Below are 25,592 nucleotides of genomic sequence, written 5' to 3'. Positions count from 1 at the left end.
GTTATTTTAAATTGCTCATTATGAAAAAGGCAGGGTATCACGCCCCGCAAACATTTTAAGAAAATCTTTGAGACTTCCTCAACTTTAAATCTTTTGAAAACTTCATTGAGTAGAGGGATTTCAATAATCACCCAGAACTGTTGTGGAGGTATCAGGGTAAGTCAATTTCTAGGAATGTTACGAAGTTCTGTCCTGGCTTGTGTGATTAAATAGTCCATGTGCTGAAAGTTGGGTTTCCATCTGATCTGATTTAATTCCATAATTTCAAAGATGAATGATACAGGGTTGCCACAGTCATAGAATACCAGGAAATCTCAGGAAATTTTAAAAGTCAGAAAAAACTTTGAAACGTCAGGGAAAATGATATAAAGGTCTTGAAAATTTTTTTAAAGTCACCTACATTTGCTCTCTATAATGGGTTTGATGTTTCGAACAACGGATTTTGTAAGAAAATGTTTTCAGATTATGTCTCTTTAATTGTCTGGGAAATTTACTAAAATGTTTCAGATGAATTGGGAAAAAGTCAGGGAATTTCATTTTCTAAATTTTGTGGCAACCCTGGCGATTTTATTCTCCTCTTTGTAGTTTCCCTCTGATCACAGCTGCCTGAAATTCACATCACTCAAGTAGTAATTTAGTACATTACTATATTTTCTCGATTTTCTCTGACTTTCAACTTTTTCGTTTTCTGTTTTTCTTTGATTACTAATTTTTTTTTCTCTTATCCATGTTTTCTCCAACTGTCCTCTTATTTGACGTTGTCTCTTTGCCCTAAATTGTGTCCCTGTTATATCCTCCTGGCGAATCCCTTTTAGCCACCGTCTAAATGGACTCGAATAGGCAAAGTTGAGCCCATCTCTAACACTGCTTTGACTTCAGTTGTATCTAATCTTGATCAGGAAACTGGTGGGAAAGCATGGCCTAATGTCAGCGGAGACGCAAAAGCACGGAGGCGAAAAATGTATCGACTCATTTCCGAGGACAAGCCAAGTTTCCCCCTCCAGTCACGGAATTTTTTCAATCATGTAATGGAAAACAAAGAAGTAATGAAAGCTCTATCTTTACTCTCCATTAGCTCTCAAAAAATAAAACCAGTAAGTAAGGCTGTGCGGTATTTTCACCTACATATTACATTTTCCTGTGGTCTTTTTTTTTGCAGTCTCTCCGCAATGTAGAGCAGTTTTTTATCCTAATTTCTCTCAATATTCTGTTGCTCTGAGCATTTATATCATAAAATTTACCATCCTCATCATTAAAAAAAATTATGTTTTCAATAATGAAGATAGAAATCCGCTGTACATATATATTGATACGTTTCATTTAAATACGACCTTCTAGATTTACAAGAACAAGTTCATAAAAATGAAACTCCAAATGCCTACTTTTTTTAGATAAAATTCTAGTGATTTCAAGACACTGTAAGCAAAAAGGCATCCGTGAAAGGTACAGGGTATGCATTGTTGCATGTCCGAACTAAATAATTGAAAGAAAATGCTAAATCAAGGGTGAGTCATTTAATTTAAATTCTAACATCATTCTAACGATCCATCCATAATCGGACCATTTGCCCTCATGCAATTGTTAAACTGAAAAAGTTTCGCATTTTTTCCAGCAACCTATCATGTTTCAGCAAAGCAAAGTAATTTAAACATATTTTTTTTGTTTATTTAGTTTGCCTAAAGTAACGAAGGAAAATGTACTTTGTGAAATTAATTTTGGTAAGCAGCAAACTTAGACGTTGCGGCGAAGAAAAATTTTGTCACACGTTTCACTAGTTGCAAAAATAGCTTCTTTTAATGCACTCATGATGCTGAAGACATTCAATTAATCAGAATGTTTATTTCTTCCCTTATCCTAAAATAAGTGTAAGTGGCAGTAGCCAAAACCGGTCTTTAGTGGCAGCATTGGAAGCTTTCTGTAAGCGAGGATAGCGATTTGGCAAGTGCATTTGAATCATGGACAGATAAAGCATCAAGCTCAGGAAACGAGTCTGAAAACATTTGGACCCATCAAGTGAGGTGGCTTTAATTCAAGTCCGACTCCTTGTGTACTCGTGTGGTATTTTGACACCGTCACTAATCTAAGTCTTATTCTATTTACTCTAATTTGATGTGTAGGTCATAACAGAGTTCCTTGAAAGCTGGTCTCCGTACAAATTTTTGTGGGAAAATGTTATGAGTAAGAAAGCAGCTCATACCATCGGACTAGTTGAGGCAGAGGCCTCTCTTCGTAGACACAATGAGCTGGAAAGTGAATTGAATATAGTTCCTGACTTGTACACCTTTCGATCCTGTCTGGTTGTATCTGTAGGTAAGAACTCATCTAATTATCAATTATCTCATCCTATCCTTTCATGGAACCATTAGATGATGCTCAGACCTTTTTGTTGCCAATTGTCGTCACATGTTTTTCCTTCTTTCAGAAAATTTTAAAAAAATCACAATTTGATAAAGATTGCATAATTTTATATTTAAAGATAATTTTCCCAAATGGATAACTACCTTCCAGAGCAAATCACTGGTACCTACTTGAGTTCATCAACTGGGGCCATTTGCGATTCATTAATTCAATAATTGGTTTTTTTCAAGCCCATGTTTGACAGTCTTTCTGATGCAGTTAGCGGCTTTATTTTACCCTCTGACTCTTCACCCCAGAGTCAAAAGGTACCTAACCCCATTTTAGGCGATTTGAGATATCAGGGGATAACCTTGTGTCAGCCTCATTGATTTCAATGTAAATCGCAATTTTTGCGACTCAGTACTCCTGTGTGAGATAGAGCTACTAAATTTTCCACCCACGCGGAACTGTTTTTGGAGATTTCTAAAACGCCACCAACTCGATTTTTCCAACAATGGGAGTTAGGTATCCTCTGGCTCTGGAGCACTGATAAAAACTAGAATATTATTGAGCATTTTTGTCTCTCGAGTTCAAATTGCAGATCATGTAGTGCAGTTAAGAGCTCCATAAGTCAATAGTGCGCCTTTTGTTTTTATTTCAGAGAAACTAAAATTTGGCCTGTTGACGGAAATAAAAACTTGTAATCATAGATTAGGGAACGCGTTGAAAAAAAAGTTTCATCGTGAAATGGACTATGTTTATGCTGTGATAAATGAAATGGACCGAAAATTAGACAAGCCAATTAGAGATTTAGACGATGTCCGCTTAATCATGGAAACCCTGAAGAAGATCAGAGAACAAGAAGTAGACATGGAATTGAAAATTGAGCCGATTGAAGTATGCACCAATTTTTTTTTAAAATTTTTTTGTTGATGTACCTAAAATTATGCATCCTAATACATATTGTGAAAAATTTTCATCGCATAACATTGATGTTTCATCTTCAAGAAACGTAAGGAATGAAACAGCTCAATATGCTGAAATCATGCTGAAAGAAGGGCAGGAAAAGAATATTAAATAAAATCAAATTGAAAATATTATTTAGCATTTTATTCTTTTTCATTAAACGTATATCTTTCCTGCCATCAGGAGATTCACATTCAAAATTGACCTTGAAAAGTAGTCTAAAAAATGAAAATATTTATTGTAAAGGGTTTGATTTTTCTACATCTATTGATAAAAATTTAGTACAAATTCTTTGATACGCAGCTACAGAGACAGGAAAGATATTATTTTTCATGTCAAAGCAAGTGGCTGGCTTTGGCTTTTAGTATGAATGTGAGCGCCTAGCTTGAATGACTAATGAAATTAAACAACAATCAGTAATTAAATCAAAATTTTCATCACTAACTATCTCATATCTTTGAGAATTCTTCATCCTGCATCTTTCTTAATAATGGTATTAAAGTTGTTGGTGTAAAGTATTAATGGTCTTATTAAAGTTTACACCGTTCATAACCAACACCCTGATTTTTTCTCTGACTCTCAGGAAGCATTCAATGTGATCACACGTTATGACTTACCAATTGACCGAGAAGATCTTGAGCAAGTAGATAACTTAAGATATGCATGGCAACGTCTTCTTGCTCGAGCAATGGATGTAAACATCCTTCTATTGACAATGCAACCGCATTTAGAGGCAGATCTGCGGAGAAATCTCGATAGATTCAGGCAGGATAACATTGATTACTGCCACGAGTATCGTACCTCTGGGCCTATGGTACCTGGATTGTCTCCAAGAGAAGCATCTGATAGGCTAATACTGTTTCAGGTATGCTGATTGATATTAGTTGGCGTATTGCCAATTAATTGGTAGCGCCATATATCAGTATTCCAGGGGGCGGGGGATTTTCTTCCTTCTTTCTCTTAGAATATATGATCAGAAGTAGAGAAAAGTAAAGATGATTGCATATATTAATTTAATGAGGATGCTGGGGTGAATGTATTTTATTTTTGACAGGGTCAGAAAGTTTAACATATTTTAATTTGTATCCGTCAGTATAAAATCTTTCAACCAGCCAGTTTTATGTTCTTGTACATGCATTAAAATTATTCTACTCAATTAGATTTTGAATCCATCATTAATATTTTAGAAGCTTTAGGATGCTTAGTTAAAGAACTTTATATACTTTATTGCGGATATGTTTCCTCGATTCCTGCGCAGATATCACCTTTGACATGTGGGCAATTAGATATTTGTACATCTTATTTTATCTAATATAAGTAAGTTCATATCATAATAAAGTCTTTGAAATCTGCTGTCCTCTTCAGTTTTGTAATCACTAAAACTGTACATAATTATTTTTTTTCAGAATCGATTTGATGGCATGTGGCGAAAATTGCAAACTTACCAGAGTGGAGAGGAGTTATTTGGGCTTCCACAAACTGATTATCCAGAGCTGGCACAAATTCGTAAGGAGCTGAATCTTTTGCAGAAGTTGTATAAACTTTACAATGATGTGATTGACAGAGTCAGCGGATATTATGATATTCCCTGGGGTGAAGTTAACATTGAAGAAATTAACAATGAGCTGATGGAATTTCAGAATCGTTGCCGAAAATTACCGAAAGGATTAAAAGTTAGTTCTATTTTTAATTAATTCAAAATTGATCATACTAACTTTTCATTTATGAGTCTCAACAAATGTAGACTTCTTGAGTTTAGTGATGTGTTAAACATCATTGTGGGGAAAAATCTGTCTTGGAGTTATGGCTGGACATATTCAATCCAGAATCAGCCTAATCGCATCTCACGAAACCTAGTTTCTTCCCTTATTTTATTTTTTCTGAGAAGCATGAACAACGCAATGCCTGGAAACTTCCTATGATTTTGATTGTGATTTTGAAGAGAGATTGGTCAATTGTGACTCATTGTCCGATAGCTCAGAAAGATAAAAATTTTGAGACAAATTGCTTTTCTCCATCTGTCATTGTTTAAAATTAAAATTGTGTCCTTTAGCTCCGATATATAGCCTAAAAGTAGAAAGTTTTAAAAATAAAAAGTAGAAAAAATTTGAGGGTTAAAATACACATGAATAGACAGTTTTTTTTCTATGGATTCAGAAATTTAAAAATCTGTCAATCCAGGTGAAAGGAGCATTACTTTGTAAAACTGAACTTAATTTTGCAGGAGTGGCCAGCCTTTCATGCTCTGAAAAGAACAATCGACGATTTTAATGATATGTGTCCGTTATTGGAATTAATGGCAAATAAAGCAATGAAACCGAGACATTGGCAGCGAATCATGGAGGTAACAAAGTACACTTTTGAACTCGATAGTGAAGGTTTCTGTCTCAAAAATATACTTCAAGCCCCATTGTTGAAGTGTAAAGAAGATATTGAGGTAAGTAATAGCGAATCATTAAGAATTTCTTCACATGTTAAGAAATTACCATTGACTGAGATTAGAAGTAAACAAATTCAGCAAAACTATCTATGTAGCAGAGCTTCTTAAAAGAGTTCAGTGAAAAAAAACTCAGAATTGACTTATTACTTGGCCAAGCTTGAGTCGTGAGTCATGATGGGTTGAAATCAGCATTTTAAGAACGTAGTTCTGATAAAAATCCATTTGAAATTTTAAAGATAGATGATCCTAGATAGCAAAATTGTGTTAAATATGCCAGCGCAGCACTGTAAGCCAAATCCGTCTCACAAAAATATGCGCCTGGCATCTCAGTTGGAGAAAGCTTCATCGACTAACCAGCTTTTGTAGAAGCATGCTGATATGTCAGTCAATTAAAAATAATTAAAGAACATTTTTACCTGTTTGATTGATCTCAGGACATATGTATATCAGCAATGAAAGAGAAGGATATTGAAGCAAAATTAAGACAAGTGACAAATGAATGGTCTGTTCATGAGCTGACGTTCATGTCTTTCAACAACCGTGGTGAACTTTTATTACGAGGGGACACCACTGCTGAGACCATCAGTCAGTTGGAAGATAGCTTAATGGTTCTTGGGTCCCTCTTATCAAACAGGTTTTGTTTTTCTTTTCACTATTCGTTGTTTGTAGTAGGGGTGCAGAAAATGCTTGATAACGCCCATGCACGCGTATAAAAATGTGGAAGAACCCTGTAAAATGTGTGTGATAAGAAATTTAGTTTAAAGGGTTTAAAATGTAGTGATTTTTAAAACCTATGAGCCTTAATGTGAGCTGTGGATGGACTGAATATTAAGGGCTTATCACAAACTGCTGCATGCTTTAATCCCTGCAATATTTATGAAAAAAATTTTGAACTTCGAACTTTGCTTAAAATTGTGGCGAACACCGGGCAGATTGAAAATAATTGTTGTAAGTTTAAAAATAATTTAAAGCAGTTTTACATGTTTGCAAAAATATCTCTGCCTACGGTACGTACAATAATGCAAGGATTCTATGATGACATAAATCTGTAATTTGCTCTCATCAACATTGTTTAAACTTTTGCAGGTATAATGCACCATTCCGTAAACAAATTCAACAATGGGTGTTTGACCTGTCCAACACAAATGAAATATTAGAACGCTGGCTGCTAGTACAAAACATGTGGGTTTACCTGGAGGCTGTTTTTGTCGGTGGAGACATTGCAAAACAGTTGCCAAAAGAAGCCAAAAGGTAATGCTTCATATTCATAACTAAACAATTTTTTACTTTCTTAATTTCAAGTATACAACTGATTATGATATTGATAGGTGTCAGGGCTTGACATATGCTTTAGGTCAGTTTGCCCTCTCTCAACCGTGGCCTTTATATCATCTTCAAACACCACTCCTTTCGTCAGAAGTTTGTTCAAAAGTTTTTTTTGAGCACTACTTTTCCCCCTGTTTGTAGATGTTTGTCTCTTAAACATTTACAATTTTCGGACATCGCATGTTTTTGTACTGTACAGTTCAGTCATGTACTTTAAAAACCCGGGAAAAAAATGGCATCCATCTTCTTTCAAGGGTGCATTCAAGTTTTTAAATTCTTGTTTTACTCTATATCAAGAATAATATTAAAGACGGATGCTCCTTTGACTCAAAATGAGATATTTACACTTGCTGTTCAATTTCGTCTCCAAGGAGTGGTCACAATTATTTATAAAACAATGAGGGATTTTTAGACAGCGTCCAGACTGGGTACCATCTTGCGGCTCTGTGTTTTAATTTTACAAGCTTTCCTCTTTTTCCTTCCACTTGAAGGCTTCGAAAATCAGTATGTGCCTAAAGCCTTCAAATATCCAAGGATGACAAAATTTTACCGCCACCCCAAGTAATTCATTTTGATAAAAAAAGAGGGGTTTTAACATTATCATTAATATAAAAAGTATTTTCTTAAATTGGAAACTCTTGAAAGTGCATGAAACATATCCTTAAAACAAGGGCTGTTAATTTCCCATTCCAGAATCTTAAAATGCTTTTAATCAATTCTTATTTTAATCAGAATACGATATATTTTTCCATTGAGAAGGTACTGAGTTACAGGTGCTTGCTTTTAAGCATCTAGATGACCAGTTGAAGAAACTATGTTTATTTTCTTACAATTTATCTCTCCTAAATTATTCTTTCAAGAAAGTTTAACAATGTGTTTTATTTTAATGTTGCTATTCTTTCAAGAAACCCACAATGGGGTGTAGATTAATATCATTATCTTTTTACTTTGTCTGTCCCTAGTTTTTCCTTTGTAACCACAGTTTAAGCAACAGATTTTTCAATTAAGTCTATTTTTATCTTGCAGATTCAGCAAAATTGATAAATCTTGGCAGAAAATCATGCAGAGGGCTCATGAAACTCCGGGCGTTGTTTCTTGTTGTGTTGGCGATGATATGTTGAAACAACTTCTTCCGCATTTACAAGAGCAGTTGGAACTTTGTCAGAAGTCTCTTAGCGGGTGAGCATTGAAAATAAATATGTATAGTCTTAGTCTCTAAGGCATAAAAAGTTTGAAAAGTTTCACTGTATTTTCCTACTTATTTCTTATTGAATAATGAATGCAGTCGCGATGGGTAAAGCAGGAACATGTGTATCTCAATAAGAACATTTCATAATCTTTGATTATGTTTCATTGTTTCATAAGGAAACTAATCAAAAAATCTTCTTCAAATTTTATGTGAATATACAAGAGTAAGTGAATAAAAATAGACGATCTCAAGAAAAACTACTGCTTAGTTTAATTTTTTTTTTGACCGCAGGTACCTGGAAAAGAAGCGGATGATGTTCCCTCGCTTTTTCTTCGTTTCGGATCCTGCCTTACTGGAAATTCTAGGTCAAGCCTCTGACTCGCATACCATTCAAAACCATCTGCTCTCAATTTTTGATAACACTAGATCTGTGAAGTTTCATGACATTGAGTACAACAAAATGACAGCCATTATATCATCAGAAGGAGAAACAATTCAAGTAAGTTCCTAAAAAGGTGTCCAGTAATCTTCCTGAACTCTTAAATATAATTTGGTGCAGGATAGAGTAGTTCTGCGTCTTCCCTTGTCGATTAAGTTAAATTTTGTTGTAAATTTTACTGTGTAGTTTTATTTTATGTATGAAGCAACTTTACATACAGTAGGCCACAGGAGACTATTGACTTTTGAAATGTATGAAAGTTACATCCAATAATTTATCAAAAATTCCCAAACTATAAGGCGTTTTTAAAATACCCCCTTTTTGAATTCTCAGGTGGACTTTTTCTGGAATTCCAAGAACTTGCAAGTTCCCAATGAACATTCATAGTTTATACTAGTGGAAAAAATCATGAGTAAAACTACCTTCACTACAAGTTTTGCTTATTGTCTTGTGAATGGCTAAAGTGGGAAACCACATACATATCTCCTATGTGGTGTTTCAAAATTTCTACTCCAATTTTATTTTTTCTCAAGGAAATGAGCCAACATTATAGCTTGAAATTTGTACAGAATATTCTCCTAACAGAGAGGAAATATCAAGTAAGTCTCAAGAAATTGCATCAACCAGTTTTCCAAAGAAAAAATAAAGTTTAATAGGAAGTCTGCAGCGTTGCAAACGGAGATGCATGGTTTCGCACTTTGGCCATCGATACCTATTATTATTTTAGATGATCAATTTCTCTTATTCATTCAGCTGGAAAGAGCGGTCCGTGCTGAGGGGAGCGTTGAGACTTGGTTGACATCACTGTTGCAAACATCTCAAGCCTCACTTCATTCCATAATCCGGACCGCGTACAGCAACATTAATGATCCCAATTTCCAACTCCTATCTTTTCTAGATAAAATGCCGTCTCAGGTAATATTTTATTCCAACAAATTATGATAAGTAATTTAATCCATATTTTGATCATAGTAATGTCAGATCAACTTGTATTCAATCTTATTTCAAAAGGCTAGGTACTTTTTAGAATGAAAAATATTTTAATTTTGGTATTTACTAAATCGTGAGGACCGTTTTGAGCTTAACGGAACAATTGAGAGAATGATTTGTATATGCAGCAGAGTTTTGATCATCCCTAATCTAATGATCTGAAATGCAGATCATCCTTGATTAACTGATGATGCTTTTCTAACACGTTTAAGGCTTAAGATGAAGAAAAAACAAATAAATAAATGAACAAAAACAAACAAGAAAACATGGGAAAACGAGATTTTAGATAGTAAATTTTTCCAAATAACGATTTTCTGTCTTACAAAATAATTTATTAATTTCTTTTTTCTATCAACATGTTTGTCTCCAATGCTTTCCACATATTTTATAGTGATTCCTCCAGTTTAAAGTCATTGTGGTAGTTTTTCTATCCTTGCTGTCTTATTTTCGATTATCTGAAGTTTACAATTCGCTCTTGTTGCGGATAATTTGATTCCAATCATTGTGGACAGTAGAGGTTTTTCTGTATTGTAGAATGAAAATGTGAGGGCAAGCCTTTCTCCTAATTTTAGTAGCTTTTGTATGACAAAAAAATCCTAGCTTCATGACATTCAAATAATTGGTGTCATCAGTTGTTTACCTTCTGATTACGGATACATAATTTCTTCTTGCTCCTCACTTGCCATATTGTCAACTTTATCCTCTTCGTCCGAGAATTTAGTTTTGTTTATTTTCGTTTTTTTTATTTAGTTTTGACTTCATTTATTTATTTTATTTTGTATAATGCAGCGTGCAACTTCCAAGGAAGTCAACACTTCAAAGATGGAAGTGTGAACTTTTGGAATTCCCATTGGCAAGTAAAAATGTAGCAACAACAAATTTTCAGTAATCAGAAAGTAAACAACTTATCCAAATAATGCATGCTCAGATAAGAAACAAATTTTGTTATTAATAAAATTTTCTTTGTTAAGGTCGGTATTTTAGGAATCCAGATGATATGGACTCGTGATTCAGAGTCAGCCTTAATTCAAGCTCGTTCTGACAAGAAGCTCATGCCGGAAACAAACAACAAATTTTTAGAACTTTTGAATACATTAATTGATCAAACCACTCGTGACCTAACACGCATTGAAAGGACCAAATTTGAAACACTCATCACAATTCATGTTCATCAGCGAGATATTTTTGATATTTTGGTAAGAATATTCAACATCTATTAGGCATCTAACTCTTATGATATGGAATATAGTATCAAGTATTCATTGTGGCTCCTGAAGCTCCTGAACCTTTTATTTTTTTAGGCAAATCACATTCGGGGTGTCCCAAAAGTTTGTACCATTCTCTTAAAATTTTTACAGCTATTACTGATATATTAGACTTCATGAATAATTTATATTCTGAACCAAGTGGATTTTTAAAATTTTGTTTTCATTTTCCAATTTTTCTAGTGTCGTTTGAATGTCCGATCGGTTAATGATTTTGAGTGGTTGAAACAATGTCGCTTTTATTTCAAAGAAGACATGGACAAGACTTGGATTGCTATCACTGATGTAACATTCACGTATCAGAATGAATATCTTGGATGCACAGAACGTTTGGTCATCACACCACTAACTGATCGGTAGGATCATAAATTTACTTACACCTCAGAGAAGATTTTACAATTTGTTGGTTCATTAAATGTATTTTATTATGAGCTAAATTACTATTCTGTTAAAAATCAGCACAAAGCTGAAAATCTCCTGTTCAATTAATTATAATCTGTAAAATTAATTTTGACTCTAATTTTAATTTTTGGAATTTCTTGGCTTTGTTTCCCGGCGAAATGATGTGGACCCAGTACCATTTCTCCACCTTGTTACATACAGTCCGGGCCACTTCATAGTGTTTTTTTCCCATAAGTTTCTAAGTGTAGACCTGTCTTTTTTCCTGTTACCAGGTGTTACATCACCTTAGCACAAGCATTGGCTATGAGTATGGGTGGTTCTCCATGTGGTCCAGCAGGGACTGGAAAAACTGAGACAGTTAAGGACATGGGAAAAACTTTAGCAAAGTACGTCGTGGTATTCAACTGTTCTGATCAGATGGACTATCGAGGCCTGGGAAGAATTTACAAAGGTAAGGCTTTGCCCCTCTTAACTCGTTGATTTATCCAATGGTTTGTTGCAGTAAAAAAGTGAGATTTATTGGTGTTACTCTGATGGCCAAACTGCGAAATGACGTATCTCCGTTTGTGAAGTTGCAGACTTCCTGTTATTGTTTATTTTCTCTTTGGAAAACTAATCAATGTTTTGTGAAAACTTCATGTGTTTTTTCTATGTTAGCAGTGGTTCCTGTGTAAATTTCAAGCCGTAAAATTGGCTTGTTTCTCCTCGGAAAAATAAACTAGGCGCAGAAATTTTGAAACACCGCAATGGAGATACATCGTTTTGCACTTTGGGAGTCGACTTTTATTAATGATAAGAACTAATATTATGAAATATATATCTTATGTGTTTTGGTTTTAAAATAATATTTTAAAGTATAAATAATGGATGCTTCCTTTCCGTTCTCACCTGTTATGCTGATTTGTCACATGGTGTGTGGCCCAAACGATTAAAGAGCCTAAGGTAACTTTCACAAATTAAGGCCCTGATAAAAGCATATTTTTTAAGTCTGAGTAATTTTAGTCATTTTCCAGCTGATCTCTATACATTTGTAGGAAAAATCAGTAGCAGCTGGGATGATGTCAATCAAGTGATTTCTTAATTCTGTTTTAATGTAATACAACAGAAAATGTTTCAATTTTTTTTATTCGGCCGTTTGTTTTTTCCCCCAGGGTTGGCTCAGTCTGGATCATGGGGATGCTTTGATGAATTCAACCGGATAGAACTACCAGTTCTTTCTGTTGCAGCTCAACAGATAGCTGTAGTTCTTGCAGCTAAAAAAGAAAAAAAGAAGCAGTTTGTATTTACTGACGGTGATATGATCGATCTTTGTTCTGAGTTTGGAATTTTTATTACGATGGTAAATAGTATTCCAAACTTGCATTGCTATTGTCCATGCCATTTCTTTTATTGCAAATCTAGTTTTCTGCATGTGTCAACTTGCTGCTTCTTTTACCCATCTTTGTGGCCTTGTTGCCTTTCACTGCTGGTCCCTAAGGGCTGGCATGGCAGCCAGCAGGCTAAAACTAATCTTGTATCTTAAACTCATTGAAAAAGGAATCAGTTATCCTTACAGAATCCTACATTCCAAATACTATTAAAACAGCAAGTTATTAAACATCTGTTTCAATTTCTTGGCAGTAAGCCTTTGCACCACCTTGGAAGTTTTTCCTAAGATTAAGAAGCTGATCATTCATCTGCTTAAAACTCAAGACTTTTCATGGTTTTCCTCAAAATAAATTTGTATAATGTCTAAATTTAGATAATCTAATATTTTTTTCTCTTTTTGGTGAAAATTAATCAATACATACCAATATTTCTTTTATTTTGCTTTTCCAAGAACCCTGGATACGCAGGACGCAAAGAACTACCCGAAAATTTAAAAATACAATTTAGAACAGTAGCCATGATGGTTCCTGATCGGCAAATTATCATCAGAGTGAAACTCGCAAGTTGTGGTTTTCTTGAAAATATTACTCTTGCTCGTAAATTTTACACCCTGTACAAACTTTGTGAGGAGCAACTCACCAAGCAGGTGAGCTTAATCTTTGTTTCACTCGACAGTCATTTAAGTACTATTTTTATGTGATTTTATTTTTTTTTATCAAGGGATTATAAGTAAAGTTGCTCACAGTAAAATTGAACTAAGAGTTGTCACATGGATCATGTTTTTTAGTGCGTGCACTTGCGGTATATCGATAGCCAAAGTGCAAAAGCATGTATCTCTGTTTGCGTTAGTTGTTTCACTAGGAAGGAAATAAACATCCTCAATCCATAAAGTAGCTGTTGAGCTCTCAAAAACTAGTCTATATCCTGCGTGTAAAAAAAATCTTTTAACTGATCTTTTGATGGGCTTTTTTAGGTCCATTATGACTTCGGTTTGAGAAACATTCTATCAGTTCTTCGAACTCTAGGAGCTGCTAAAAGAATCAACTCAAAAGATTCAGAGTCAACCATCGTCATGAGAGTGTTGCGTGACATGAATCTTTCAAAACTCATTGATGAAGACGAGCCATTATTCATTTCCTTGGTTGCGGACTTGTTCCCGAATCAGGTTCTTGAGAAAACATCATATCCACAGCTTGAAACTGCCATTGCTGAGCAAACAGAGCAAGCCGGTCTCATTTATCATGCTCCATGGGTACTGAAATTAATTCAGGTATGTGCTTTTCATCCATGTTAATATCATAAAGGTTGTCATTAAATGATCAAGATTGATCATACAAATTTTGTCCGTAAATATTTACAATTAGGTTTTAGTATCATAATAACATAAAATGTAAGACTAAAAAATAATCAATATTATTTGTTATAAATCTATTTATGTTTGACTTGTTCTAGTTGTATGAAACGCAGAGAGTCAGGCATGGAATCATGACTCTGGGTCCGGCAGGAGCCGGAAAAACAATGTGTATTCACATTTTAATGAAAGCACTGACTCTTTGTGGAGAACCACACAGGTAACCTCTTTTTTTACCGAAATATCATTTTTTCATAATTTCTACATTCCCCTTATTTGAGAGCTCTAGTGATTGGCTGTTCAATGGCTTCAAAAATTAAAGTGGAGGCAAAGTGCTAATGAGGACTACAATTGGATTGAATTTAGCAGAAAAGAATCAGCACGATTACAGTGTTATAAAATTCGTGCATTTTCATTTAAAAAATTCTCAGCATAAAAAATAGTTTTTGCTTTCCCCCTATAAAATTGTTAATTTTAGAGGAAAATATTTCAAGATTTTAATATAGCACATACGCATATTTAGTATTTTCAAAGAGAACAAGAAGTTACATAATTTTGAAAACACTGTAATCTTGCTGATTCCCTTAAGCTAAGTGCGATCCAATTTTGATTCCAGGTGAATGATAAAATTAGGAAGAATATAAGCATTGATAAGCTAAAAATTGGATGGAAAGCTAATCAGTATGTACATAATCATTAAAGGCAAGATTTGCAATTCACCTCTTCTCAGCTTTCAATCATTATTAGGCGTGTGGAACTGAAGTCTTTCAGAATTTGATAAAGGGAGAAAAACTGAGTGAAATAGATAAAGAAAAGCATACAGAGGAAAGGAGTTTGTTCGTTGGGTCCAATATAGAGATTCTCAACGGCAGGTCCCAGGTGCCTCACTTTCTTTATAACCTCTCAATTCTAAAACCAGCTGGAACCTGGTTTTCATGTCTTGCATTATTAGTGAATGTCTTCCAATTTTTTTTTACTGTATCTTTTGTTTTAAATTCAAACAGAGAAATGAGAATGAATCCAAAATCTATAACAGCTGCTCAAATGTTCGGGCGACTAGATGTTGCTACCAATGATTGGACCGATGGCATATTTTCAGCTCTGTGGAGAAAAACCTTAAAATTAAAACCTGGTACCCAGACCTTTTTCTTTTTCATGTTTCGATATTATATTAACAGATTTAGAATATTTATTCAGCCGTCTGATGTAAGTTGAAGTGGTTCAAATTTTTCATTCAAGTCAACAATGAACCTTTCAGCAAGTCCTATTGGAAAATAGTTGTAAATATCAAATCACTTTTTACTCATTCAATTGGAAAGTATCACCTACTTTAAAAAAATGAATAACTAAAAATCCCTGCTAGGATTAACTTAAAATATCTAGCACTAATCATTTTTATCAACAAAAATTACAAAATTTCTTTCATAAAAATATCATTTATCAGACAAAATTTAATTACAATTGTAATATTTTTCAATTCTTACAAAGATTCGAACTCAACTTTTAAAAGGCTCCTTGAAAATTCCTTGACTTGTGATCGATGTCATATCCTTGTGTCATCAATAGTACTTACAACCTTCTTAATATGTTTCCTTATCTACATTTATTGCTGTCATGCCTGTTGAACTAGTTTGGTATGAATTTTTTTAAGGTGAATACGTTTGGCTCGTTCTTGATGGTCCTGTCGATAGTATTTGGATCGAAAATTTAAATTCTGTTTTGGATGACAATAAAACTCTTACTCTAGCTAATGGGGATCGTTTACCAATGGCTGCAACTTGCAAAATTATTTTTGAGCCTCACAACATCGACAATGCGTCTCCAGCAACAGTATCTCGGAATGGAATGGTAATCCTCTTATAAAGTCAATGAATGTCATTTACATGGTATGCCTTAGAGTCTTGACACCGACTCCAAATAAATGAAGTTAATGATATGCGGATCGCTTGAGCTCAAAGATTATTTTCATCGCTTTCCAAAGCAACCCTATTGAGCCCATTCGGTCAAGAATTTGCTGATTTATAGCGTTTTATAGGCAATGAGTTTGCACACCCCAAGGAAAGTTTTTGAACCTTTTCTCAGACAAAGGAAATTCCAACTTCTTCCAACGAATTTATGTAAAAATCTGATCAATGAGCCTGTAAAAACCTTTTCTCTAGGGTAGCGTTTCCCTAAATTTTAATACACATGAAATTTCAATAAATCTTCACTTTGATGTCATAGGTATTAATTAATAATCAGGAACAATGATGCCACATATCATGGTTAAAAAAGAATTGATAATTTTGTATGTTTGTTTAGGTCTACATGAGCTCATCTGGGCTTGACTGGTGTCCTGTGCTAGCTGCATGGTTAAAAACACGCTCAAGCCGAGAACAATCTGTTTTTCAACATCTTTTTGATGAGTCATTTGGACAGCTCTACACGTGGTCCCAACATAATCTCAATTTAACAATGAAAGTTCTTCAAATAAACATCGTTCAACAGGTATAAAAAAATGCAAACACATTTTTTTTTTGTCTTTGTGAATTTTGACCTTACAATACATCATTTCAGTGGTTTAAGAAGAGTCACAGCCTCTCACTTTAAAAAATTGAGTTTTAATTAAAAGAATTCATGATTTACATTATTTCATAGAATATAAGACATTTTTTATGGAAATTATGTTCATTTTACTTTAAAGCATAATTTTAATGCATACCGTAGGGGCAACTTCCATCCTACCCTTTTTCCTGACGGGGCTGATCGGGAAACATTTTTTAAAAGTATCCTGTCTTATTAGATTTCTAATAGCCTTTATTTGTCATTACATTTTGATTTTAAAATACTTTTGGCTCCTTAAAATATGTAGATTGTTTTTTGTGTTTCATGAAGGTATTGATCTTACTGCAAGGATTAGTGCCCATTGAAACGGACACTGAGTCAGCTGAACGAACGGAGGAAAAACCTGTTGAAGTGGAGGAAGACGGCAAAGATAAAAAGGACATTGTCATGCAGTAAGTCCAAAAGATTTTCTATTTTTCTGCAAGGAATGGACACCTGAGATGGGGTGGAAATGAGAATTTTTGAAGAACCTTGACCTCTATATCTGACCGTGCCCGTTGAGTATTATCACAGGGGTGAATAGGGGGCGGTCTATGGTCCTGAACAGATTGAACATAAACATTGAATGTAAACAATGACGTTCCGTCATTTACCCTGAATAGATGCTCCCAGCAATGTTGGATATCTGCATCTCTTGAGTTTCCAACCATCGTAGAAGAAGTCACTTCAAAGAAAAACCATAATTTCAATTGAAATATTCTCCCCTTTCTAATTTACATATAATTGTCTCACAATCTTGAGGAGGAAACAAGTTTTCAAAAGTAGATTCGGCCTTAACTTAGCAGATTGATAGTTTTAAAAAATTGTATAAGCTTTTTGAGGCATTTTTCAACAGCTTTGAAATTCAAATTTCCTAGGGCTCATGTCCCTTCTTCAATTCAAGTTGAATCACCTGATAAGTCAGAATGAAAAAAAAAAAATATGCACACGCCGGGACAAACAGGCAAGTGGGGTCACCTAGAAAAATTTTAGTGGGCCGGTCAATATTTATGATGATTTTGGATTGGTCTTCCTCTTTCACATGGCAAAAGAGCAGCTAAAATGATCCAGCAGTCCAAATGCAGATTGGCTGGTATTCAGTTCCAGTACAGCTTTGTGTAGATGCACCCCTTCATTTTTTACCTGTTAATTCATTTATGTTTCTTTTGTAGGTTGTCTGTAGAACATCTCCAAAAACTGTATGTATTTGCGCTGGTTTGGTCAATGGGAGCTCTTTTAGACTTAAGTGACAGAAAAAAATTAAACGAATTCTTCAAAGATAAGTTAACAGTCTTAGATTTGCCTCCAATTCCTGGATCTTCTTCGCTAACGGTGTTTGATTACTTTGTTACCGATGAAGGTACGTCACTAAATTTATTTTGTTTGTTTTTGAGTTTGGTCAATACTATTATATCCCCAGAAGCATTTCTTAACAAAAAAGTTGTGATTTTGCTTCCCTTCTATCACAGTATAATTGCTAGCACCATGAATGTACATGAGTTTTTATCAGCTTTTATCTTAATTTGTTACAAAATTTTACTGATAAAATCGCCAAAAACATTATCAACAAAGTAGTCATTTTATTTATTTTTTTTTTTTAGCTTCAAAGAGATATTTGCATCAAGAGTTTCATCCCATCCAACCTTTTACTCCTGCATTAAGGTCTCTTTGTTCGATTTTTCATACGAAGTACCTGGAAATTCCAAGGAAAAATATCTATAACTTTTCTCAAAAATAAATATTTTATCTGAAGAAATTTGGTAGCATTCAGGTGTTCTTACAACGTTCTCCCTTGGCGCAGCAGAACTTGTATCTTGTGAAGCTTTAATTCCTGCCATGTTTTAGCGTCCGTAGTGAAATTATGATTTGCTGCAATCGAATCCTCATTTCGTTTTCCTCATAATTTTTTTTTTCCATTTTTCAAAAGGGAAGTGGGAGCTTTGGACAGCAATGATCTCCAGTTACTCATACCCTGAGTCAAGCACACCAGATTACAGTTCAATATTAGTTCCAATCGTAGACAACGTTCGCACCGGCTACTTGATCCATTGTATAGCCAAGCAAGAGAAAGCTGTCCTTTTAATCGGAGAACAAGGCTCTGCTAAGACTGTAATGATGAAATCATACATGAAAAAATCAAATCCTGAGCAGCATCTCAGTCGGTCTTTTAATTTTTCCTCTGCGACAAGCCCATACCAATTCCAGGTGGGATGCATCAATTTTTCTATAACAATTCAATTCTTCTACACAATCTACAATCTACAATTTCTTTTAATGCAATTCAAGATATCTTGAATATTACAAAAATAATAATAATCACCAGAGCTTTCTTGAATCTAAAATTTCCTCGCAAACTTTCAACATTGTATTGTAACGCTCTTATTGTGTCATCATTTCTTTAAAATTCTTCGTATGGAGAACCTTTCTGCACAGCTAAGTGTGGAGCAAGATTATTTGTCTGTGCTTACTATACAAAGGTTCTCATCTGTGTTACAGAAAACGATTGAAAGCTACGTGGAGAAAAGAATGGGTAATACCTTTGGTCCTCCAGGAGGTCGGAAAATGACAGTATTCATTGATGACATTAATCTCCCACAGATCAACGAGTGGGGTGATCAGGTCACCAACGAAATTGTTCGCCAAACAATGGACATGCATGGATTTTACAGTTTGGAAAAACCTGGTGAATTCACTACACTGGTGGATATTCAGTTTGTCGCTGCAATGGGCTTACCAGGTCAGTATTTCGAATCTCATATCAATGAGAATTAAAATATCAAATTCAGTGCTTAAAATTTACCTATAATCTGTATTTTTGTGTTCAAACGTGCCAATTTCTCAACTCAATTTGGAAAATGTTGTTTCGAGAAAATGTTTTAAATTCTGATCCGTCATGTTCTGGATATTCAATTGGTGAATTATAATGTAACTGTGTGTTATGAAAATAACCTGAACCGCTCATAACTTCATCTTAAAGACTTGAAAGAAATGTTTCCATTGCAATCTCAAATTTCATTTTTCTGCCTCAACTCAATAAAAATCATCAAATTTGAATGTTTTAATTTTTTTTTTGACTAGCTTCTAGTCCCGAAAAAATCGCATGCATAAACTCGTTCCCGTTACATTACCTAGTTTGAATCTCATGTTTATAACCAGTAAATCCGGTAAAGTAAAAAATTGGGAATTTTGTATTTATTTCAGGTGGAGGCCGTAATGACATTCCATCTCGACTCAAACGCCAGTTCTGCGTTTTTAACTGTCCTTTACCGACCGATGAATCAATTGACAAAATATTTCGCGTTGTTGGAGAAGGTCACTATAATGCAAAAAGAGGTTTCAGCATAGATGTCCGAAATTTAGTCAAGAAATTGATTCCTCTCACCCGGATGTTATGGCACAAAACAAGAGTGAGATTTTTTCTTTTCAGTGAAATAGTTATGAGTAATTATTATTTAAAAAGTTCATGCTGCACTAAACAAGAGCATTTCTCTAACTACTAAGTACAGTCACCAAAACTAGTGACCTCTGATGGCAAGCGTAATTCAACTGAAAATCTTAATAGTCCCAATTTTGACTCAGCTGTGGAATTCTGAGCTCTTTATTTTGATTGATGGAGGTAGATGAAGAGTACAATATAAAAATTAATTATAATATCGAACACAGGTTTTGGTTTTGAAACAAACCTCAAACAAAAAATATGTACAACAGATTTTCTTCTTTGTTCTAACAAAATACAGTATTACCCCAATTATCTGACCACCAATTATTCAACGTATTCAAAATTGAGTTTTTGGTCCAGAATCAGTAAGCCGACATGACAAAAACCGGTTTTTTTGACAAAAATTTAACTCGTATGTGGTTTTTTTCCGAATAATGATTATATTTTCAAGTACGATAGAAAGTGGGTCAAGCCTGTGTTTTTTAGTTATAAACAGGGCCTGAAATGACATTTTTTCAGTCTTTCTTCGGTAGTTTTGATTATCCAACTTTTTGATATCTGTTGGGGTCCTTGCCACAAATTGTGGGATAATGAGAGTATTGCTGTACATCTTCAAATACATTCGCTGAAACAAATTGTTTTCCATCCAGGCTGTTCTCTTACCTACTCCAGCAAAGTTCCACTATGTATTCAGCTTAAGAGATTTATCTCGCATATGGCAAGGGATGGTCGGCACACTCAGTACTGTCATCGATTGTGAGGCTACCCTCATGCTTTTATGGAAACATGAGTGCACCCGGGTTTTTTCTGATAGGTTTGTATCTATTTTATTTTATGCTCCAAACTTGTTTCTTTAAAAATCATGTCATTAAAATAAAATGAATTTTCTGTAAAATTGTGAATGAATAACTCATTGATTCATTCAATTTTTATCTGAAGAACGGAGTATTTACTGAGAGACTTCATCCTACGCCTAGGAAAAAGCAGAATTTTTCATGATTTTCTCAGAATTTATGGATAGACGGCAAGGCCCTAGTACTGATACCAAAAATAGTATCATAGTTTCTATCTTGTTTCTTTACTTATCAAACTGTATGTATTAACATACCCACATTGTTGGGGACTCCAATTTCTCAATCTTGTCAAGAACATCAGCTGGAAGCAGCTAATGTCAAACCCTCTATGTTTTTACTGGGATACAAAATTTAGAACAGTTGCTTAAGTGAGTTTTATTATACCATCATGCCCTTTGTCAGACTCAAGGAGACATGCATTTTTTGAAGAATATTTTTCGTCCATTATTTTCAAGTTTGTAATTGTGCTAATCTTTTTTTGAGACAGATTCACCCTGGTTTCCGATAAAGACTGGTTTGATAACACTTTACTGACAGTAACAGAGGAAGTTTTAGGTGCGAACTATCGTGAAATGGCCCTTCCTAATCCTGTATTTGTGGACTTCATGAGGTATTGCATCTTTTAGTTTTTTATCTTTCCTTTGTCAGAATAAAATACATTCTTTCCTTGTAAATTAAACTCAGAAATATGGAGCTCCAAGCATCCAAAGATATGCTCGTACATGTTTTCCAGTCCATATTTTATCTGATTTGAACATTTGGGTATTTTTTTTATGGATACATATTTCTTAAATTGAATTATGTCCTGCTCAGGTTCTTGATGGACAGCCCCAAACTCTTGTTCCCCAAAATTGTTTGCCTCAATCATGGACGTAACATGAAACTTATTCTATTTGTTGCAAATATCGCTCTTGTAAATATTCATCAAAGAATTAGCCACAGAAATAAGAAAAATTACCTTTTGTGAAAGTAATTTCTAAAATCTTGTAGGGGTTCACAAAATGCCCATTTATGGAGAGGCCCTGTCTCTAAAGTATGGCAACCATGCATTTCCGATTCATAAAACATTGAAAAAAATGAAAAGCATTATAATTTTATATAAAAACTTTTTTACTTCTCGGATATTTTTTTGATTTTACAATTGTGTCAAACATGCTTCCAAGATGAAATTAAAATTTCAGAGATGCCCCTGAACCCACAGGAGAAGAGGGAGAAGAGGCTGATATGGAACTGCCAAAAGTCTATGAACCAGTCACTAATCTCAATGAATTGCGAGAGAGATTGGACATGTTTTTGTCTCAGTTTAATGAGATGGTGCGAGGTGCTGGAATGGACCTTGTGTTCTTCCCAGACGCTATGCTTCATTTGATAAAAGTAATTTCAAATCTGTTGCCTATTCAATTCATATTTAACATAGATGCACGCAAAAGCACCACTGTAAAAATGTATTTGTGTATTTTTATTCAACGTCTGCACCAAAACAAGTCTCTAGCCACAGGGAGTTTAAAACATGAATGTAATGATTGATAGCAGAGTTATAATTCAAAGAAGGCTCTTTCAGTTCAGTCATTGTCAGTGATGTTTCATCAGCAAAATTAAATGTGTGTACATTATCATGGTTTCTTTGCATTTTGGCGATAATCAAAAAGTAATTATTTATTTTCATAGGTTCCCATTACTTTTCAAAAGACTAAAATATCCTTTTTGTTTGTTCGTACAGATATCTAGAGTGATTCGTCATCCAAGAGGTAATGTAATGTTAGTTGGTGTCGGAGGATCTGGAAAACAGTCCCTCACTCAACTGGCGTCTTTCATCGCTGGATACAAAACGTTCCAGATCGCTCTCACAAGGTACGTATTAAAATTATGTAGAGATTTCAACTATCCCTTCCAGAGTCCATCAGAAACTTTCCTTCCGAAAGTTGATCCATTTACCTATAGAATGAGCTTAAATTTTGTCTGGATCAGTTGATGTGAAAATATTTTTAGTTTTGAAGTTACACGCTGCTCCTAATGAATACAATATTGCCTATGGGTACCCAACATCTTACAGTAGACTGTGACCATTGAGGATCTTTTAAAAAAGTGTCTTAAAATCCAGAAATTATGAATTGACCGATCGACAGTCAAACTGCTATTAAAAATGCCACAGCATCACCTTAATGTATCATCATGTTACCTTCTTTACAGATCTTATAATGTTGGAAACTTCCTGGAGGACCTTAAATTGTTGTACCGTACATGTGGTGTTCAAGGAAAAGGCACTACGTTCATTTTTACTGACCTTGATATCAAAGAAGAGGGCTTCTTGGAATACTTAAACAATATTTTATCCTCCGGTAATTATCATAACCTTTGTTTTCTCTCTCTTTCTGATCTTTGTTCCTCCTTCAGCCACTCTCTTATTTTTTTCTTTCCTGTTTTATTTCCATGAAGCTTTTTCTCCTGTAAAAATGAGTCTTTAAATTTGTCACCTCATTTCCTTAGAACACTGTTAATATTTCAAAAAAAATTCCATGTTATTATAATTTGTATCAATAATTTCATGTGATGGAATTCGAAAGAAAATTATGGAATAGTGTCAGCAGAATGGACAGTTTTGATCCATCAATTTGAATAGGCTTACATAGGTTCTTGATTTTCCCATCCCACCCATATGTGTCCGGCTAACGGGTTAAATGAGCCATGAAGCACAGCTCATAGAGAAGCTTATCGTTTAATCAGCATGACATATTGACAAATCGCTTATGAATGCAGCTAAAATATCTCCTCGTAAAAGCAAAATTCTCTTTTGAGAATTGTCTTTTTTCATCCATCATTACCACCACAATTTACTTAATGTAGAACACGGTGCGGTGCTGTGTCACCAATGTTTAAGGACTGAAATTCATACATATCTTTAATTACGTTATGTCTGTAATAATTCTAGGAGTGATCTCAAACTTATTCACACGAGATGAACAGCAGGAAATTATATCTGAGCTGACTCCAATTATGAAAAGAGAAAATCCAAAACGAACTCTAACGCATGAAAATGTGATGGAATTCTTCCTCTTCAGAACCTGTCAAAACTTGCACGTGGTTTTTTGCTTCTCACCGGTGAGTTCAATTACTCTGTTTGTTTACTTATTTTTTAAAGGGAAGAAGAATCAGCGTTCATGTGCCTGGTGGCCGTATGCTATTCTGCCTACTGTCATTCAGCCCAAGATTTTTGAACAGCTAGTTGATTACATACAGATGAAATTATTTTTCCCAGTCATGTGCCAAAGAAACTACAGGGTGATCCAAAAGTCCCTTCCACCCCCTCTAACTTTTTACCTAATTGAGGTAAAGATTTGAAACTTGGGGGATATTCCTAGGTCAAAGGGAGCTACTTTTTGGCCCCCCTAAAATTTTCAGGGGGGCCCCCTTGGGGGGGCAACGGCCCCCAACTTTTAATTTTCAAATAGGAAGACCCCCTTTGTGACAGCTCGTTCGAAAGAGCATAAAAAAAGAAAACTTTTCGCGCAAACCCGAAGTCAATATCTCAAACCGTTTCAAAATGGCGGCCGGTTAAAGTTCAAAATGGCCGAAAATTCACACCGGTTATTTGTCGATGGATTTGCGCGAAAGTCGGTATGTAGGGGTATTTTGACACGAGAAAAACGAATTTGACGTTAGATTTTCAAAAAAACCGAAATTTCCAAAATGGCCGCCGGTTAAAGTTTAAAATGGCCAAAAATTGTCACCTCGGTTTTTTGCTGATGGATTTGACTAAAACTTGGAATTTGAGAGTATTTTGGCATAAGATAAACAAATTTGAACTTAGATTTCTAAAAAAATCAATTTTTGGTCATTTTGAACTTTAACCGGCGGCCATTTTGGAAATTTCGGTTTTTTTGAAAATCTAACGTCAAATTTGTTTTTCTCGTGTCAAAATACCCCTACATACCGATTTTCGCGCAAATCCATCGACAAATAACCGGTGTGAATTTTCGGCCATTTTGAACTTTAACCGGCCGCCATTTTGAAACGGTTTGAGATATTGACTTCGGGTTTGCGCGAAAAGTTTTCTTTTTTTATGCTCTTTCGAACGAGCTGTCACAAAGGGGGTCTTCCTATTTGAAAATTAAAAGTTGGGGGCCGTTGCCCCCCAAGGGGGCCCCCCTGAAAATTTTAGGGGGGCCAAAAAGTAGCTCCCTTTGACCTAGGAATATCCCCCAAGTTTCAAATCTTTACCTCAATTAGGTAAAAAGTTAGAGGGGGTGGAAGGGACTTTTGGATCACCCTGTATAAGATAGAAAAACTGCTGAAAAAGGGTAATTCAAATAAGTGAAATAAAAGTATAATTCTATTTTGTTTTATTCTTCTTAATTCAATCGATTTCCCTTTTATCTTAGGTTGGTGAAAAATTCCGCAACAGAGCTCTCAGATTTCCAGCCCTTGTCTCTGGTTGCACCATCGACTGGTTCCAGCCATGGCCTAAAGATGCTTTAGTCCTAGTAGCCGAGCATTTTTTGACAGACTTTGAAATAGAATGTTCAAAACAAGTGAAAGTGGAGCTAGTCAATGCCTTAGGGTCTATCCAAGATGTGGTGACTATTACGTCCTCAGAGTATTTTCAAAGGTCAGTACTCAGTTATAAAATTATCAAGCTCATACAC

At 34.8% G+C, this 25,592-nt stretch overlaps 1 protein-coding gene across 1 annotated transcript in view; it reads left to right on the top strand.

Moving 5' to 3' along the window:
- Positions 1-25,592, top strand: part of Dhc1 (dynein axonemal heavy chain 1) — a 58,816-nt gene that overhangs the window by 15,072 nt on the left and 18,152 nt on the right. The window contains exons 20-52 of the mRNA XM_019055900.2: positions 816-1,094; positions 2,118-2,310; positions 2,999-3,234; positions 3,887-4,168; positions 4,710-4,976; positions 5,528-5,740; positions 6,178-6,377; positions 6,830-6,994; positions 8,096-8,248; positions 8,550-8,757; positions 9,451-9,612; positions 10,659-10,883; positions 11,136-11,308; positions 11,627-11,805; positions 12,506-12,693; positions 13,174-13,368; positions 13,696-13,992; positions 14,175-14,293; positions 15,078-15,205; positions 15,725-15,921; positions 16,375-16,560; positions 16,948-17,069; positions 17,829-18,016; positions 18,584-18,861; positions 19,153-19,393; positions 19,858-20,063; positions 20,746-20,909; positions 21,437-21,559; positions 22,131-22,323; positions 22,670-22,800; positions 23,140-23,288; positions 23,879-24,048; positions 25,329-25,555. Coding sequence (XP_018911445.2) covers positions 816-1,094; positions 2,118-2,310; positions 2,999-3,234; positions 3,887-4,168; positions 4,710-4,976; positions 5,528-5,740; positions 6,178-6,377; positions 6,830-6,994; positions 8,096-8,248; positions 8,550-8,757; positions 9,451-9,612; positions 10,659-10,883; positions 11,136-11,308; positions 11,627-11,805; positions 12,506-12,693; positions 13,174-13,368; positions 13,696-13,992; positions 14,175-14,293; positions 15,078-15,205; positions 15,725-15,921; positions 16,375-16,560; positions 16,948-17,069; positions 17,829-18,016; positions 18,584-18,861; positions 19,153-19,393; positions 19,858-20,063; positions 20,746-20,909; positions 21,437-21,559; positions 22,131-22,323; positions 22,670-22,800; positions 23,140-23,288; positions 23,879-24,048; positions 25,329-25,555 — 6,437 coding nt within the window. The remainder of the gene's footprint in view (positions 1-815; positions 1,095-2,117; positions 2,311-2,998; positions 3,235-3,886; positions 4,169-4,709; positions 4,977-5,527; positions 5,741-6,177; positions 6,378-6,829; positions 6,995-8,095; positions 8,249-8,549; positions 8,758-9,450; positions 9,613-10,658; positions 10,884-11,135; positions 11,309-11,626; positions 11,806-12,505; positions 12,694-13,173; positions 13,369-13,695; positions 13,993-14,174; positions 14,294-15,077; positions 15,206-15,724; positions 15,922-16,374; positions 16,561-16,947; positions 17,070-17,828; positions 18,017-18,583; positions 18,862-19,152; positions 19,394-19,857; positions 20,064-20,745; positions 20,910-21,436; positions 21,560-22,130; positions 22,324-22,669; positions 22,801-23,139; positions 23,289-23,878; positions 24,049-25,328; positions 25,556-25,592) is intronic.

The sequence above is a fragment of the Bemisia tabaci genome, chromosome 2, assembly GCF_918797505.1.
Source record: "Bemisia tabaci chromosome 2, PGI_BMITA_v3".
Classification (NCBI taxonomy): domain Eukaryota; kingdom Metazoa; phylum Arthropoda; class Insecta; order Hemiptera; family Aleyrodidae; genus Bemisia; species Bemisia tabaci.
Note: the sequence above shows the minus strand (reverse complement) of the source record. Positions and strands in the feature narration are given on the sequence as shown.